The sequence below is a fragment of the Telmatherina bonti genome, assembly GCF_933228915.1.
Source record: "Telmatherina bonti genome assembly, chromosome: 15".
Classification (NCBI taxonomy): Eukaryota; Metazoa; Chordata; class Actinopteri; order Atheriniformes; family Telmatherinidae; genus Telmatherina; species Telmatherina bonti.
The window spans coordinates 28,770,101-28,783,584 of NC_136613.1; the positions used below are offsets into that span (position 1 = coordinate 28,770,101).

A 13,484-nucleotide genomic window follows, 5' to 3' on the forward strand; every position below is an offset into this window, starting at 1 on the left:
ACAGACAGTCTAATATCATAGAAAACTGAATAAATGTGCCTTAAATAGTAAAAAAAAAAAAAAAAGACCCACTAAAAAACACAGCATTTGTAATGAATATTAAAAATAAAATAGGAGACACCCTTTAACTATCAAAAGTCTTGAGCAAGAAGTAGAAAACATTCTGCGTTCAAATCCACAGAGCTCTCGCTTTCCAATGGTTTCTGCAGCGTTATTAACAGATGATGAAAAACAATGAAGCTTCTCTTTTTCAGCATGTCCATTGTAAGACTAAACAAAATCTTCTGCAAAGAGTTTTTTAAAGAGTTTTTTCAAAACAATATCTTCCAATAACACTTTCACTTGGTTTAAGGGTGTATTCACATCAGGATAGTCCGCTAGTCTCAATCTGGACTCAGCTCAGTTGTAGGGGGGTGTATCCAAGTGGACGGAGATTGTGTTTACGCTGCACTTTGGTGAAACGTGCCAAATCATTAGAGTAATATATCCCCATTCTCACCAAAGGTGCACTAGTATTTAGCAAAGGAGAGGACAAGACCCGCATTAAGGAGAAAACTCTGTTTCCTCCATGAATATGGAAATTAAATTATCGCTGTTTTGGGTTTTTTTTTTATTTTGTCTCATGTAAGTATACTGCAGAAATACACCGCAACAATGGAAGCAGTGTGAACAACAGATGAGGCAGAAGACTCAATGCAATCACTATGTATTTATCCACAATACAATACTTCACCAAATGAAGGAAGTGACTTTTTTGTAGTCCGCTTCCTGCATTTGGTCCACTTGATGCAAACCGAGAACTGCGTTTGTTGGTGGACCAAGTCTGCTTCTTTGGTGTGAATCAGAATTCATGTCCCTAAATGAAGTGGACTTTCCAAGCAAATGGTCTAGGATTGGAATGAAAATGGCTGATGTGAATGTGCCCTAACTTGCAAAGTATCTTTTGAAAGTTGTACTTCAATGTTTTGCTCAGTGTTGGTGTGTCAAATCCAAAAGAAATGTGACCTCAAATAGCACAATTTAAATCAAACACAAAAGAAACTGCTGCTGTTTTTCACCACTACAGAACAAAGCAACTCAAATATCCTGCTTCTTTTCAAGCATTTTGCTAAAAAAAAAAAAAAAAAAAAAAAAAAAAAGAAAGAAAAAGCTAAAAAGGGGTTTGAAAAAACTCCCTTCATGGTTGTAACATTTCATATTAGTTGCTTCTGAATAAACAAAGCTGAATCTATTCGAACATCTAGCAAAGTCCCTTTTTGGCATCTCGTATACACATTGTCTGCTTTAAAAATGAGTTTTAATGCTTACTGAAAGCTGCTACAGCCAGTATAAGTGTGACCACAATGGAGACCCAGGAGACCCACAGAGCCTTCTTCCTGTAGCTCTGTGCCTCATGGGGCTTCAGGCGCATGCTGCTCTCAAGAAGACCTGCAAAGAGAGAGATACATAAACTTCACAACATGAACAATTCAGTTCTTTCTGAATGTCTTTTGTTAAATTCATTTGTTGTATGGTTTTACTGAGTGGCTCTGAGAACTAAATACATAGGAGGTCACTTTTGCAATTGATCCCTGCAATAAATTTAGAGAAACTGATGTTTGTGTGTATGTCTATACTCTCTAGACAAATGATGGTCTGATCCACGAAGCACTGCTGGATGTGTTACCAGAGACTGTAGAAAGTTCATCTGTATGAAGTGTAGGTGAAACTTGTGTTGACAGAGCTGCTATATAACATTATATAAGATCCCAGTACAGTGAGATTGTCCAGTAACTCCAAGCAAAGAGGAATGCTTTGTTTTTAGCCCCATTGTGTAAGATTCTAGGCCCAGAGGATGGAAACCCTCGGTTCAAAGGAAACTGTTAACTTTTTAGAGAAATATCACATTCACATTAAACTGAAAAGCAAGATTACTCATGGTTAGATTTAGCTAATATAAGTTTCTTAAAAAACTAAACATACACATCCTGTCCTGACTAAACATGTTAACATATTAGATAAAACAAAAGCATTGTTCAAAACTCTTTACCTTTTTTTCTGTAAAATTTTAAGGAAACAAGTTACTTTTGATGGTAAAACTGGCTTATTAGCAAAATAAGCTATTGCTAAACTAGCTAGCTTAGCTGTTGAACTGTTGAGGTTAACTTGCTAATGCTGCAATAGAAGCAGTAACAAATATACTTCCAGTAATTAAGTGACTAGCATAATACATAAAAAGTGACATTTGAAGGTGTTGTCAAGGATTGTAATTTTTTAAGCTGCTACTTCTTGAGCTGGCAGGGACCAAAGACATGTAATGTTTATGTATGAAATCAAGCAACGGATCTGACTGTGCTAACAGTTTCACCTCTTATGCTAGGCTACTTCCGAATCATTTAAAGCATTGTAATATGCATGCACAACATGCAAATGTAATAGAAAGTTATAATGTTCATTCCTTTTCAGTGCATTTGTTCTGAATACAATAGTTTAAGTCCAACAGTAACTGCCTGCTAAAAGGAGAAAAAAAATGCACACAAAGCCATAAAAAGCATCGTGGCATTAATCACAAAACTCCTGTGTTACTCGATTTAGGTCATTGTATAAAGCACATTTTTAAAATGCTATTTTCAGTGGGAAAGTTCTGGAGGCAGTGACGTGCCCCATTTTTACATTCCTAACAATGAGCAAAAATTGTCTTAAATTTCCTCAATCCTACTGCGGGGCTGATGAAACATTTTGTTATTATACCCCTCAAAAATTGGTAAGGAAACATCCAGTAAGTGTTTTTCAATGTGCCTTTTAATCTTTGAAATTAAGTGAATATTTTGTCATTCTAGAGGCCTAATAGTGAGTTCACACCAGGAAAAAAATCAACATGTAATGTCTGGAAACCCTTCTCAAACTGAACAATATATGTTACAGCTGAAATAGAAACAGGTTATGACTTCCTTACTGAACATGATAAATTACTGTGGAACTTTGGAATTACTTGTGAAAACTTGTGGAATTACTGTGGAAGAATAATCTGCTCATGGAAACTATGCAATATAGTAGTCTAAGATGTTGATATTAGCTTATTAAAAATTAATTAAAACATTGTGATTAAATTAGATGAAATAAATATAAGTCAAAGACTCCTATGAAAGTATTCCCATAAATTCAGAGTAATCTCATGTTAGGATCCATTTTTAGAGGCAGAAAAGCCTTCATTAGGCAAGCTAACAGACTAAAGAGAGATGGCACTAAAACAAGAATAACTTAAGCCTAAAAATTCAGATTCAAATCATAATGGCTCGCAGCCCTACTGGTGTGTGTGAGAAGCCTTTGTCTGAAATCACAGCCCAGATTTCTGACTGCCTGCGGCTCTTTTATTCTTGTGAAATATAAGAATGTCTCTGCAGATTCATGCATCATTTATTAACTTGAACTTTTACATCCAAAAGAGAGGTGAGCTTTGTTGGCTGTCACTGTATCCACCAATTTGTCCAGGTGATCGTCATAGTTGCAACAAAAACAAATGGATAATAGGGAGCTATAATGACGGGGAAAACATGACAGCTTTAACCTCTGAACCTACTAGTGCTCATTATCTGGAAGATGCTCCAGTCTCTTTATTCAGGGGTAGTTTGTGCACAATGAAGACTCAGCAACTGAATGGGTCTTCATCCATTGTATGAGAAACTTTGCATGATCCATTTTAGATCCTTTTTTTAACAAATATTTAACATTTTACAAAAAGGATACACTAATGGCTCATTTGCCTTGATATACTTTTGTTTTAATTTTTGGTGGACTTTTGAAGGCTGGGATCTCTCATAGCTGATGCTCAAATGGAATTCTCCTTGTTTTGCACCACAATTATATCCTGACATTTATTCACATTCTCTTTGCCCTGGAAAGATCATGGCTCGGGACACTTTCTCAATATTTAATGCAAAAGCCTTCAGTCACCCAATTTTGTGACCATCCCATATTAGAAAATACATATAAATATGTATATAAAATACATAAAATGTATAATGTGTAAAATGTAAATGTAAAATATATAAAATGTATATAATAAAGCAAAAAGAAACAAAAAGAAACAAATATGTCCATTTTCAGAGACATACATTAGTTAACCTACAGTTTATGGGGCTGACACCAGTTATAATCTGTACAATTTACAGGAAGCTTTCACTAAACTTATGAAACACATTTCTAAGGAGTTTATATAATTTACTGATTTTTACTGTAAATGAAAACAAAACTATGATTGTGATCATGGATCACAGAGCTGATGATTCACATGACTATTTTGTAGTGTAAAAAGGCATTTATTCTGCCACTAACAGAACACAGATGATGAATGAACTCATTTAGATGGAATAAAGTACATCTAACCAGAGTTAAAGTGCAACGATAATTTTCTGGTATCAATTGTCCATTCACTTGAAATTAAAGCTGAAACTGATTTGAAAGAAATGAAAGTATCTTATTCTCTAATCTCACACAGGCAGAAAGTCTTTCTTTATAAAATTATTTGATTTCTAAACTTCTCCAAAAAATCTTGTCTCTAGTTTGAAGATGTAAAATTCTTCGCTTTTCTTTTGTCAGGTTTTACAGGATTTGTCAAAAATCACACAATGCATTACACTTTGGCTTTCAGTGGAACTTCCTACTGCATTTATTAGTTTATTTCTGCACTGCACAACCCCATAGCACTCACCAGTCCAACCTTTATTTGACCTGAAAGTTTATTTTCAGGTCTCCAAAAAGAATAGGTCAGACAGCTTTTTCCAGCCCAGTCCCACCAGATAATGTCACTTTTCTAAAATATAAAAGCAATCTCTTCCACAAAAGGGTTACCACAAAAGTCCAGGGGTTAGTGCCTTTCAATGAACTTCCCTTCTTGTTTAAATGCCTGTTTATGCTCACTTAACATACTCAAATAGGTGCTTTAATTTCAATTAACAAGGAGCCGTGCATTACACGGTTATAATGCATTATGCGAATTCTAGGACAGCACATAGTGCAGCGTTGTTATATTCGTGTAATGGAATGATTTGATTTGTTTAATCCACTTATACCATGGTCCCACACAGTATACATTTCATCACAAACATTTTTTTTTTTTTTTTTTACAAAACTTGCTAAATTTTCTAGCGTGCAGGAACTATTTTATGTTGGTTTTATGCTAAAGAACTGTTGTCAAATTAGAGCGCGTTTCTCTCATTCACCTGTCAAAAGCCATCTGATCTTAATCAGTTGATCGACACATTGTCATGGTGACGCCTGTAACAAAGGGATATTACAGAGATTTAAATTGCTGAACTACGTGTGCGTATATACGAAAATAATGCACCTCAGTTGGCATTAGAGTTTTCATTGACCACAGTGTACACATTGTTAAACATCACAGCCCACATGCTCCCTGTGCATGCTTTACGTTGGCAGGGTTGTTACTCAAAACATCCACTAGTCATTTCCAAGTTCCAGTGTCAGTCTAATTTCTTTCCAGCTGCCCTTTAGGAGCTAAGCCTGGGAAAGTAACACCTTAGATGTGTTTATAGTTCCATACACTGTCACATAGCCTCTATTCAAATATGTGTGCCTTTTCCTTTTACTTCCTTTTAATCCATTCACAACAACACAACACTGCCACACCGACTGCTGGTGCCGCCGCTCCATTTTCTGTAATTGGTTGCACATATTTAGTCTTGTGAGAACTTACTGAAATGTCTACGACATGAATGAAAATAATGGACAGAAAGCTCTCTCCGTATTTAACGATGAGCATAAATGAGCCTTTAGAGCAAATGCTAACAAAATATGAAACATTTATTCATTCATTATCCTAACCACTTATCCGATAAAGGGTCGCGGGCAAGCTGGAGCCTATCCCAGCAGTCTTTGGGCGAAAGCCGGGGAACACCCTGGACAGCTCGCCAGTCGATCACAGGACCATGTGAAACATCATTACATAAAATTCTTGTTAAACTGAAATATTTTTAACTGTTAACCAGTGATTTTAACGATCTGTCTTGAAATCCGGTTGCCCACTTGCATCCCTTCTCTTTGTTGCTGACCCAGACTTCACTACTGGTATCAAATATTGCTGCAGCCAGTCAGTCTTGACCCTGATGTCAAGAAAGCCTTCTGCATATGTATGGCTGTTGCTAACACCTTCTCTTCGTCTAATGGGTGCAAACAGATGGAAACTGCTCAGACAGAGCATCCAAGGACAGTTGCTATTATACTCTGTCACATATACAATTATTTTGTTGGTTTCTTGAAGACATACACACTCAACACCCACTTTATTAGGTACATCTTGCTCCTACCACATTGGACCGGCTTCTGTCTTTAGAACTGCCTTAATACTTGAAGGCATAGATTTAACAGGTGTTGGAAACATTCCTCTGAGATTTTGATCAACACAGTTGCTGTAGATACATATCCATGATGACAACACGGATGCCATTGGACTACACTGAATCCATGTTCAAAAACAGTTGGAAATGATTCGAGCTTTGTGACAAGGTGCATTATCCTGCAGGGAGTAGCCATCAGAGGAGGCTAAACTGTTGTCTTAAAGGATGGACATGGTCAGCAACAATACTCAGGTAGACTGTTGTTTAACTCATGCTCACTTGGTACAAAAGGCTGAAAGTGAACCAAGAAAACACCCTTCTCTCCATTGCAACACCCATAGCCTGAACATTTGATACAATCAAGGATGGATCCATGCTTTCTTTTTATTTGCACCTAATTCTGACCCTTCCATCTGCATGTTGTAGCAGATATCAAGACTCATCAGACCAGACAACATTTTTCCATCCACTATTGTCCAGTTTCAGCGAATCTATGTGAACTGTTGTCTTGGTTTCCTGTTCTTAGTTGACAGGAGTGGCATTCATGGTTTGTCATGTTGCGCATTGGTCTTGACCACATCTACACGACCACATGCATTGAGTTGCCGCCATGTGACTGGCCGATTAGCTATTTGTGTTAACAACCAATAAATTAATCTGTGAGCGTAAATATGCTGGAATCAAAGAGAAAAGAATAATAAAAGTAATCCTATTCACTTATGAATATAACCAAATGACCAAACATTATGCAATTAATTTCTATGAAGACAAAAAGGCCAAGAAAGGTTATTAAATGAAACAGCTCTAAAGGGAGCTTTAATCACCCAAACAACTCCTGAAAGGGCGAGTTAAGTCAAAGTGTTCAGGTCTACTTACAGACCCTCACTGTGGGGGTCAGCTTCCATTTGGTACAAAAAGTTTTAATTTGTAGGATAATGGCTTGGTTTAAGGCCATAGGATGGATAGTTTCCAGAACAGCAGTGTAAATCAATGAAGTCTCCTTTGAAGTCATAGCAACATGCCTGTGTGTGTGTGTGTTTGTGTGCGTGTGTTTACCAGGTTACATTCATGCAAATAGGTCTCAGTGGTTTTTTGTTTTGTTCTGTTTTAAAGGTAAAAACAGGTCCAGAGTAAGAGTTCCAGTCATATTACTGGTGTGTTTAGATGTTGTGTTATTATTCACATTTGCTCCAAGACTGGGATTTGTATGCACAGACCCTGAACTCTGAAGTAGAGATGGTGGTTCTCCAGTCAAACTATGGGTGCAGCCTTTAAAACCATACATGAGTCCAATTCTAACCATAAATAAATGTTTCATTGCTTGTTTAAGATACAGCTTTATTATAAATATAGTGATTCATATAGTCATACAGAGGAACGAACAAACACAGTCCTGATTTATCTGGAAGTATCATAATTCATATGCCTAAAATTGCCAAAATATGACTATTGTCTTGTTCATTAGGAGATATTGAATTCAGAGCTAGAACTTATCAACTCTTTGTCTTTCTTCCTTTGTCCATTAGATTTGACCATGTTCAGCTCAAACATAATCAGTTTTCACCGGACAAAAAGGTTTGTAAGCTGAGTTTAAGAATGCATTCACATCAGGATAGTTCGGTAGACTCTGTCCGATTAGGGACACTGGCTCAGTGGGGGGGGGGGGGGGGGGGGGGGGGGGGGGGTATCCTGATGTGAATGTGCTTCCAGAAAGACGGTGCTCTCGTCCTGCATTCAGTACAGTGTTAATTTCTAATACCAACAACATCACACTTATCACACAAGATAAACATACTGATAAGTAATATGCACATCAGCAATTAGATTTTCCTAAAGATATTATAGAACAATACTGGTGTAACCCCACAGAGAAGTGGATGGCTCTATGAGAAGACATAAACTTTATTAGAAGCTTAACTGCATGCATGTGTGTTTGTGTGAGTGTGGTAATCTGTGTGTGTGTGTGTGTGTGTGTGTGTGTGTGTGTGGTAGTGTGTGGTAGAGAGGGGAAGTGAGACAGCGTGTTAAATCACTCCACTCACATGATCTCTGGCTGGGAGAACAGACAGAAGGCATGTGCTAAACATCTCCTCACAGCCTACGTTTTCTCTGTGACTCAACCACAGGTTTGTGACCGTGTATGTGTGTACGTGTGTGTGTGTGTGTTCTTCACACTTGACTCTGTCACAGCTTTCTCTTCTAGAAATGAATGAACAGCCAACACTGTGCTCAAAAGTTTAGAACATAGTTGCCATATAAACAAGGCGAGGGGGATTTTATGGTGAAAATAAAAGATCATGGGGGTTTATATTTACATTTCTGCTTATTCTGATGATTACTAAAAGTTCAACCCTGAGCAAAAGAAAGGGAAACATTGATAGTTTCTGCTTTCTAAGATTATCAAGAAGGGAACCGATGTGCAGACCATTTCACCGATTGGACATCCCCCCTCTCTCTAATTGAATGATAACTGTCGACTGCCGGTGTAAATTGCGTTGAGATGGAGAAGGCGAATCAAGGAGATAGAAATAGCTTATATGAAAGTGAGAATTTTGTTCAAATGCATGGGCATGACTGGGCTTGTATATGTTTAAAAATTGCTTTCTGTGCACAGCTGACTCTCTTGCTTGATTTTTACATTTTTTCCAGTTCTTTCCATTCACTCAAATGGCATCATCACCGCTGTAATACAGCTTCTTGCATGGAATTAAAGGGGCACTCCACAAGCTTGAATAAAATTTATTTCATGCCAACATTTTAAGTCAGATTACTCAGACGAATGTGAGCACTGTCAAAGCAAAGGTGTTTTTATTATAGCATTTGCTTAAAATCTGCATTAAAAAAATGCACCAAAAGAACCTAGAGAACCAGGTCTTCAATATATTCCCACTACAAAGTCCACAAGGTCATTACAAACTGGTAGGGATGTCGCCACAAAGCTTCCCAGTTACCATCAAAGGAACCTTGTTGACTCTTGTGTGTAAACATGCATGATAAAATTTCAACCACAGTTGTGCATCTTATGATAAACCGTTTCTGATTGCAGGAATTAAGATGTTCACAGTCAAAGAACAGAGGTCAAGAAGTTGGGGTGAATGGATGGGGTCGTGTCCCACTACACAGGAGACGGCTGTTCCTTTGAAGTCCAATGATATTCATTTTTAACCAGGTTTGTTTCGTAACTATAACTGCATGTGAATTAATGCTACCGGGGTCCTGCTTTACAGTTACTGAAATTTCTTTGTTCTCTTCCCTACAAAGATGCAACTGAATATTTTATCAGCACGTCACCGCTATGAGACGATGACGTCCGATTTCCACATGTCACTTGTGTTTGAGGAAGAAGCAGGTCCTGATGAGGGGTATTAGTCCACAAAACCTTAAACTAGACTCTACAGCTCAAATCCATTCATCCATTTTCTAAACTATTTCAAAAATTTCCATCTCATTATTCATGGATTGGGGCACAACTATGTTTTACCTGTTACATGTTATCTGATGGGACAGAAAATGTCTGCTGTGTTAATTGTCAGAGTAACCTGCACTGTAAAAAAACAAAAAAACAAAAAAAAAACATTGTAATATTATTAGTTTAATATTGCTATTTCAGTTTTTTCCTGTATGTTTTAGATATATGAGCAATACCTACATGATTACAGAAACAGACTTTAGATTATAACCAGGGGCGTAACTTAAAGGGGCAGGGAGGGAGAAGGAAGGGGGAGGGGGGCATTTGTCTACTGTAAAATAACCTTTAATGCCTGTAACTTTGAAAATATATTAAAAAAATATATATGATTTATTTCACATAACAGGATTTATAATCCATTTAAAAGCTTGACATAATTACTCTAAAAAGCCTTTACCCTTAAATAAAAATATTCAAGTTCAATAAAATCAATACTGTGTTATTTTACTCTGAATTTATTTATGTTGCTACACGGTAAACATGTTTACTGACCTACAGAATAGAAAGGTAGACTTGTGACTTCAGTTTAAGTCTCTGGACTTTCGACAAAGGTAAAGGGAGCTGGACCTCAGAGGAAGGCCCTTTAAAGCTTTTTTTCTTCTTTTTTTGTGTCTTGTCCAGCATTTAAGCAAGCAGAATGATGGCCTGGATGCTGTGTTCTGCTGAGCAAATTTACTTTCCTAAGGGGGAGCTTTATATATATAATGATCCCTTTATAGATATAATGATCCCTTATAGTATTTTAGGTAATTTAATTATTCTGCATATTACCATCTTTCAATATACATTAAACAAATAAAATCTTCCAACCCCAAACAGGACCGAATGAGTTTGGGATGGACAGATGGAGCAACACTGATTTATTAACCTTTAAATCCAGATTGTGTTCTGTTTAAGAAACTTCCACAAACTATCAGTAAAACAAACTTAAGGTTTAGGATTTATCAACAGACTGAGACTTTAGTTGTGTCCTCTAGGGAATGTTTTTTTTTTTTTTTTTTTAACATGTTAATAATAAATGGATTGGGGGGAAAACATAAACACAAAGGTGTGCACACATAGAGCAAAAGCATAAATGCACACTTAAGGTTTTATTAGACATGCATGGGACTGGTACCAGAATCCTGCCTTGAGGCAGGCTGGGCGTGTGTGACTCTAGTTGCATGCTTAAATACTGTGAATTCCCTCATATAACTCGGTCTATACATGCTGCACACGCCAGTGGAACAATCCCACCAGAAGAAATGTGCATTAAGCATGTAAACAGTAATAAATGTGTTTCTGTGAGTAACTTTTGGATCGCTTTATGAATCCCGCTGATGTATGACTATCATGCATTATTCAAGGAGCAGGCCAAAAATATCTGGCATGGGTAAAAATAACCACCATATCTCTCCCACCCTCACCCCTCTCTTTCTCTCACTGACGCACGCACACATTTCCCACCCCAAACGCGCACATCAACACCCATAACTTTTGAAATAGCTGGCTTATCCAAACATGAAGTTACCTTCTCCATCCACATTGTCTGTAATCTTCATCTCCTGATTCATAGTGAACGACTCAGGCTCGGTGGGGGTCTTTGCTTGCTGCTGCTGGTGGTTGGTGAAGCCATCCGCGGCGCACTGGCCGTTCCGCACTGTGGCCGGGCAGGGATCCACAACAGTCGGGTCTGGGACGGGGTAGGACTCCTGGACCACCTGATCTGTCATTTTTGCGGCTATTTTTATGTTTTTTTTTGGTGTGGGAGTCTGAGAAAGATGAGGAGGATAAGGGGGGAAAGAGGTTCACACAGGTTCGTTAAGTGCAGCAGCCATCCAACGCGTCCAATCTGCCACCGGTGTCGACTCAGTTGCGCAGAAGGGGGGGGAGAAAAGAGATGGCGATAACAGAAGATGGAAGATAAAGGATTTATCTCCACAGCATCAGGGGTGAAGCAAATCCTCCTACGAGACGTCAACAGTGGAAGTTTAAGGCAGATATGTTGTCCGGCAGAGCCAAAAGAAGCAATTTAGGGTTAGATCCGACGATGTGATAAATCTGTGAGATCTAGCAGGCGGTGCCAGCAAGTTTTTTTCCCCCTCCTCCCTCTCCTCCTTTTCTCCTCCTCTCATAACTCAGTATCCAATTCCCATACAGAAGCACTTCTTGCAGGACTTATCATCTTCAGCTACCCAACATCTGTTTCTCCCCAAGTTTTCAATCGTTTATAACCTGAATACAACATGTGGAGCTGCAACCCCACGTGTTCAGCCAAATAATAAATAAACATTGATATTTAACTCTTTTTTTTTTTTTTTAACCCAATTCACGGAGCTATAGCGTGATAATTAACTATAGAGAGCTAACAGGCATGAGTGTGCAGGTAAAGAGGTAAATTGATTAATTCAGCATCAGAATCTGTCAGCTATCTGTTTCTGCTGGTTGTAGGTCAGTGACTTTCAGCTGTGCAACCTTTAAACTGACTGCAAGCCGGGAGCCAGGTGGGACTGGATCATCTGTCAGCATAAACATGCATCTTAACCAAAATATGAGCACCAAACACTGAGTCAGCACGAGGCAGGCAGCCAACCAGGATGCTGCTTTGAAAGCCCGAGTCCTCTGGAGAGTCATGAACAGGGGCGTAACTTAAAGGGGCGGGGAGGGAGCCGCCGGGGGTGGGGAGTGGAGAAGGAAGGGGGAGGGGGGCATTTGCTGTATTCATTTAAAAAAAAAAAAAAAAAAAAAAGTCTATGTGGGAGCTATGATTTGGAGAGTGAAGAATAGAATAATAAATATACAAATAGATAAATTTAACACAAAAACATAAATATAAGATTAACATTACTCATCTCCTAGTGAGTAGCAACTAGCTTAGTAGCTTAGAGTTTGTCATTATGTTTAGAGTACAAAGGTTTTTGTTTCTTTAAAGAGACTGTTTAATTCGGTGATACCTCTTTTAGTCAACTTTATAGACAATGTAAGAAAAAATTGGGAAATGCATTTTATGCCTCACTACATTGTTGTGTTCAATCAATAATAATAATACCACTGCCACTACTACTACTGCTACTATTACTACCACTACTACTAATAATAATAATAATAATAATCATAATAATAATAATAATAACAAGTTATATTGGATGAAATGCAGTTAAATGTATCTGCATTACCCCCAGGCAAATCAGACCATCCAAAATCCCCACTGAGGGTCATGATGAACAAAACAAGAATAAAAGCTTCCAAATAATGTTGTGGCTGATCTCAGTGTTAGAATTATGTATTTTCTATTAATGCCCCTTCAGTTATTTTCATAGACAGAATTATGCCCTTCAAAGGGATCCATTGCTTTTCACATGGATAAGATAGAGCCAGCAGTGCTGGAAAGTTTGACATTGATATCTAAAAACCAAAACATAGCTCTTTAGGGTTTAACACAGGGCAGCGTGCCAGTGGTAAGAGCTGGCATAAAGCTGGATTATTTTGTTGGATCCATGCTGTGATAAGGTCAGGTATGGTAGATGACGATGCAGTTCACCTGCAGAAACAGGTGCATTTTACTGTGCAGCTGTGCCTAGAAACACGTTGGAAAACAGAAGCTGGAAATAATGAGAAATCAGCTTGGGGACTATATTGGATGTTTTCTGTTGTACTTGTGCTCTTGTTGTTTGGTGTCTGACTCTTCAAGGTATGGTAAG

General features: G+C 38.0%; 1 protein-coding gene across 1 annotated transcript in view; it reads right to left on the bottom strand.

Annotated features, from left to right (window-relative positions):
• The window catches only part of LOC306766948 (transmembrane protein 163a-like), a gene marked incomplete at both ends in the record, with an annotated part of 80,859 nt that extends 69,343 nt beyond the window's left edge, over positions 1–11,516 (bottom strand). Inside the window, 2 exons of the mRNA XM_079254811.1 lie at positions 1,309–1,428; positions 11,315–11,516. Coding sequence (XP_079110937.1) covers positions 1,309–1,428; positions 11,315–11,516 — 322 coding nt within the window. The remainder of the gene's footprint in view (positions 1–1,308; positions 1,429–11,314) is intronic.
• Positions 11,517–13,484: the final 1,968 nt, after the last annotated feature.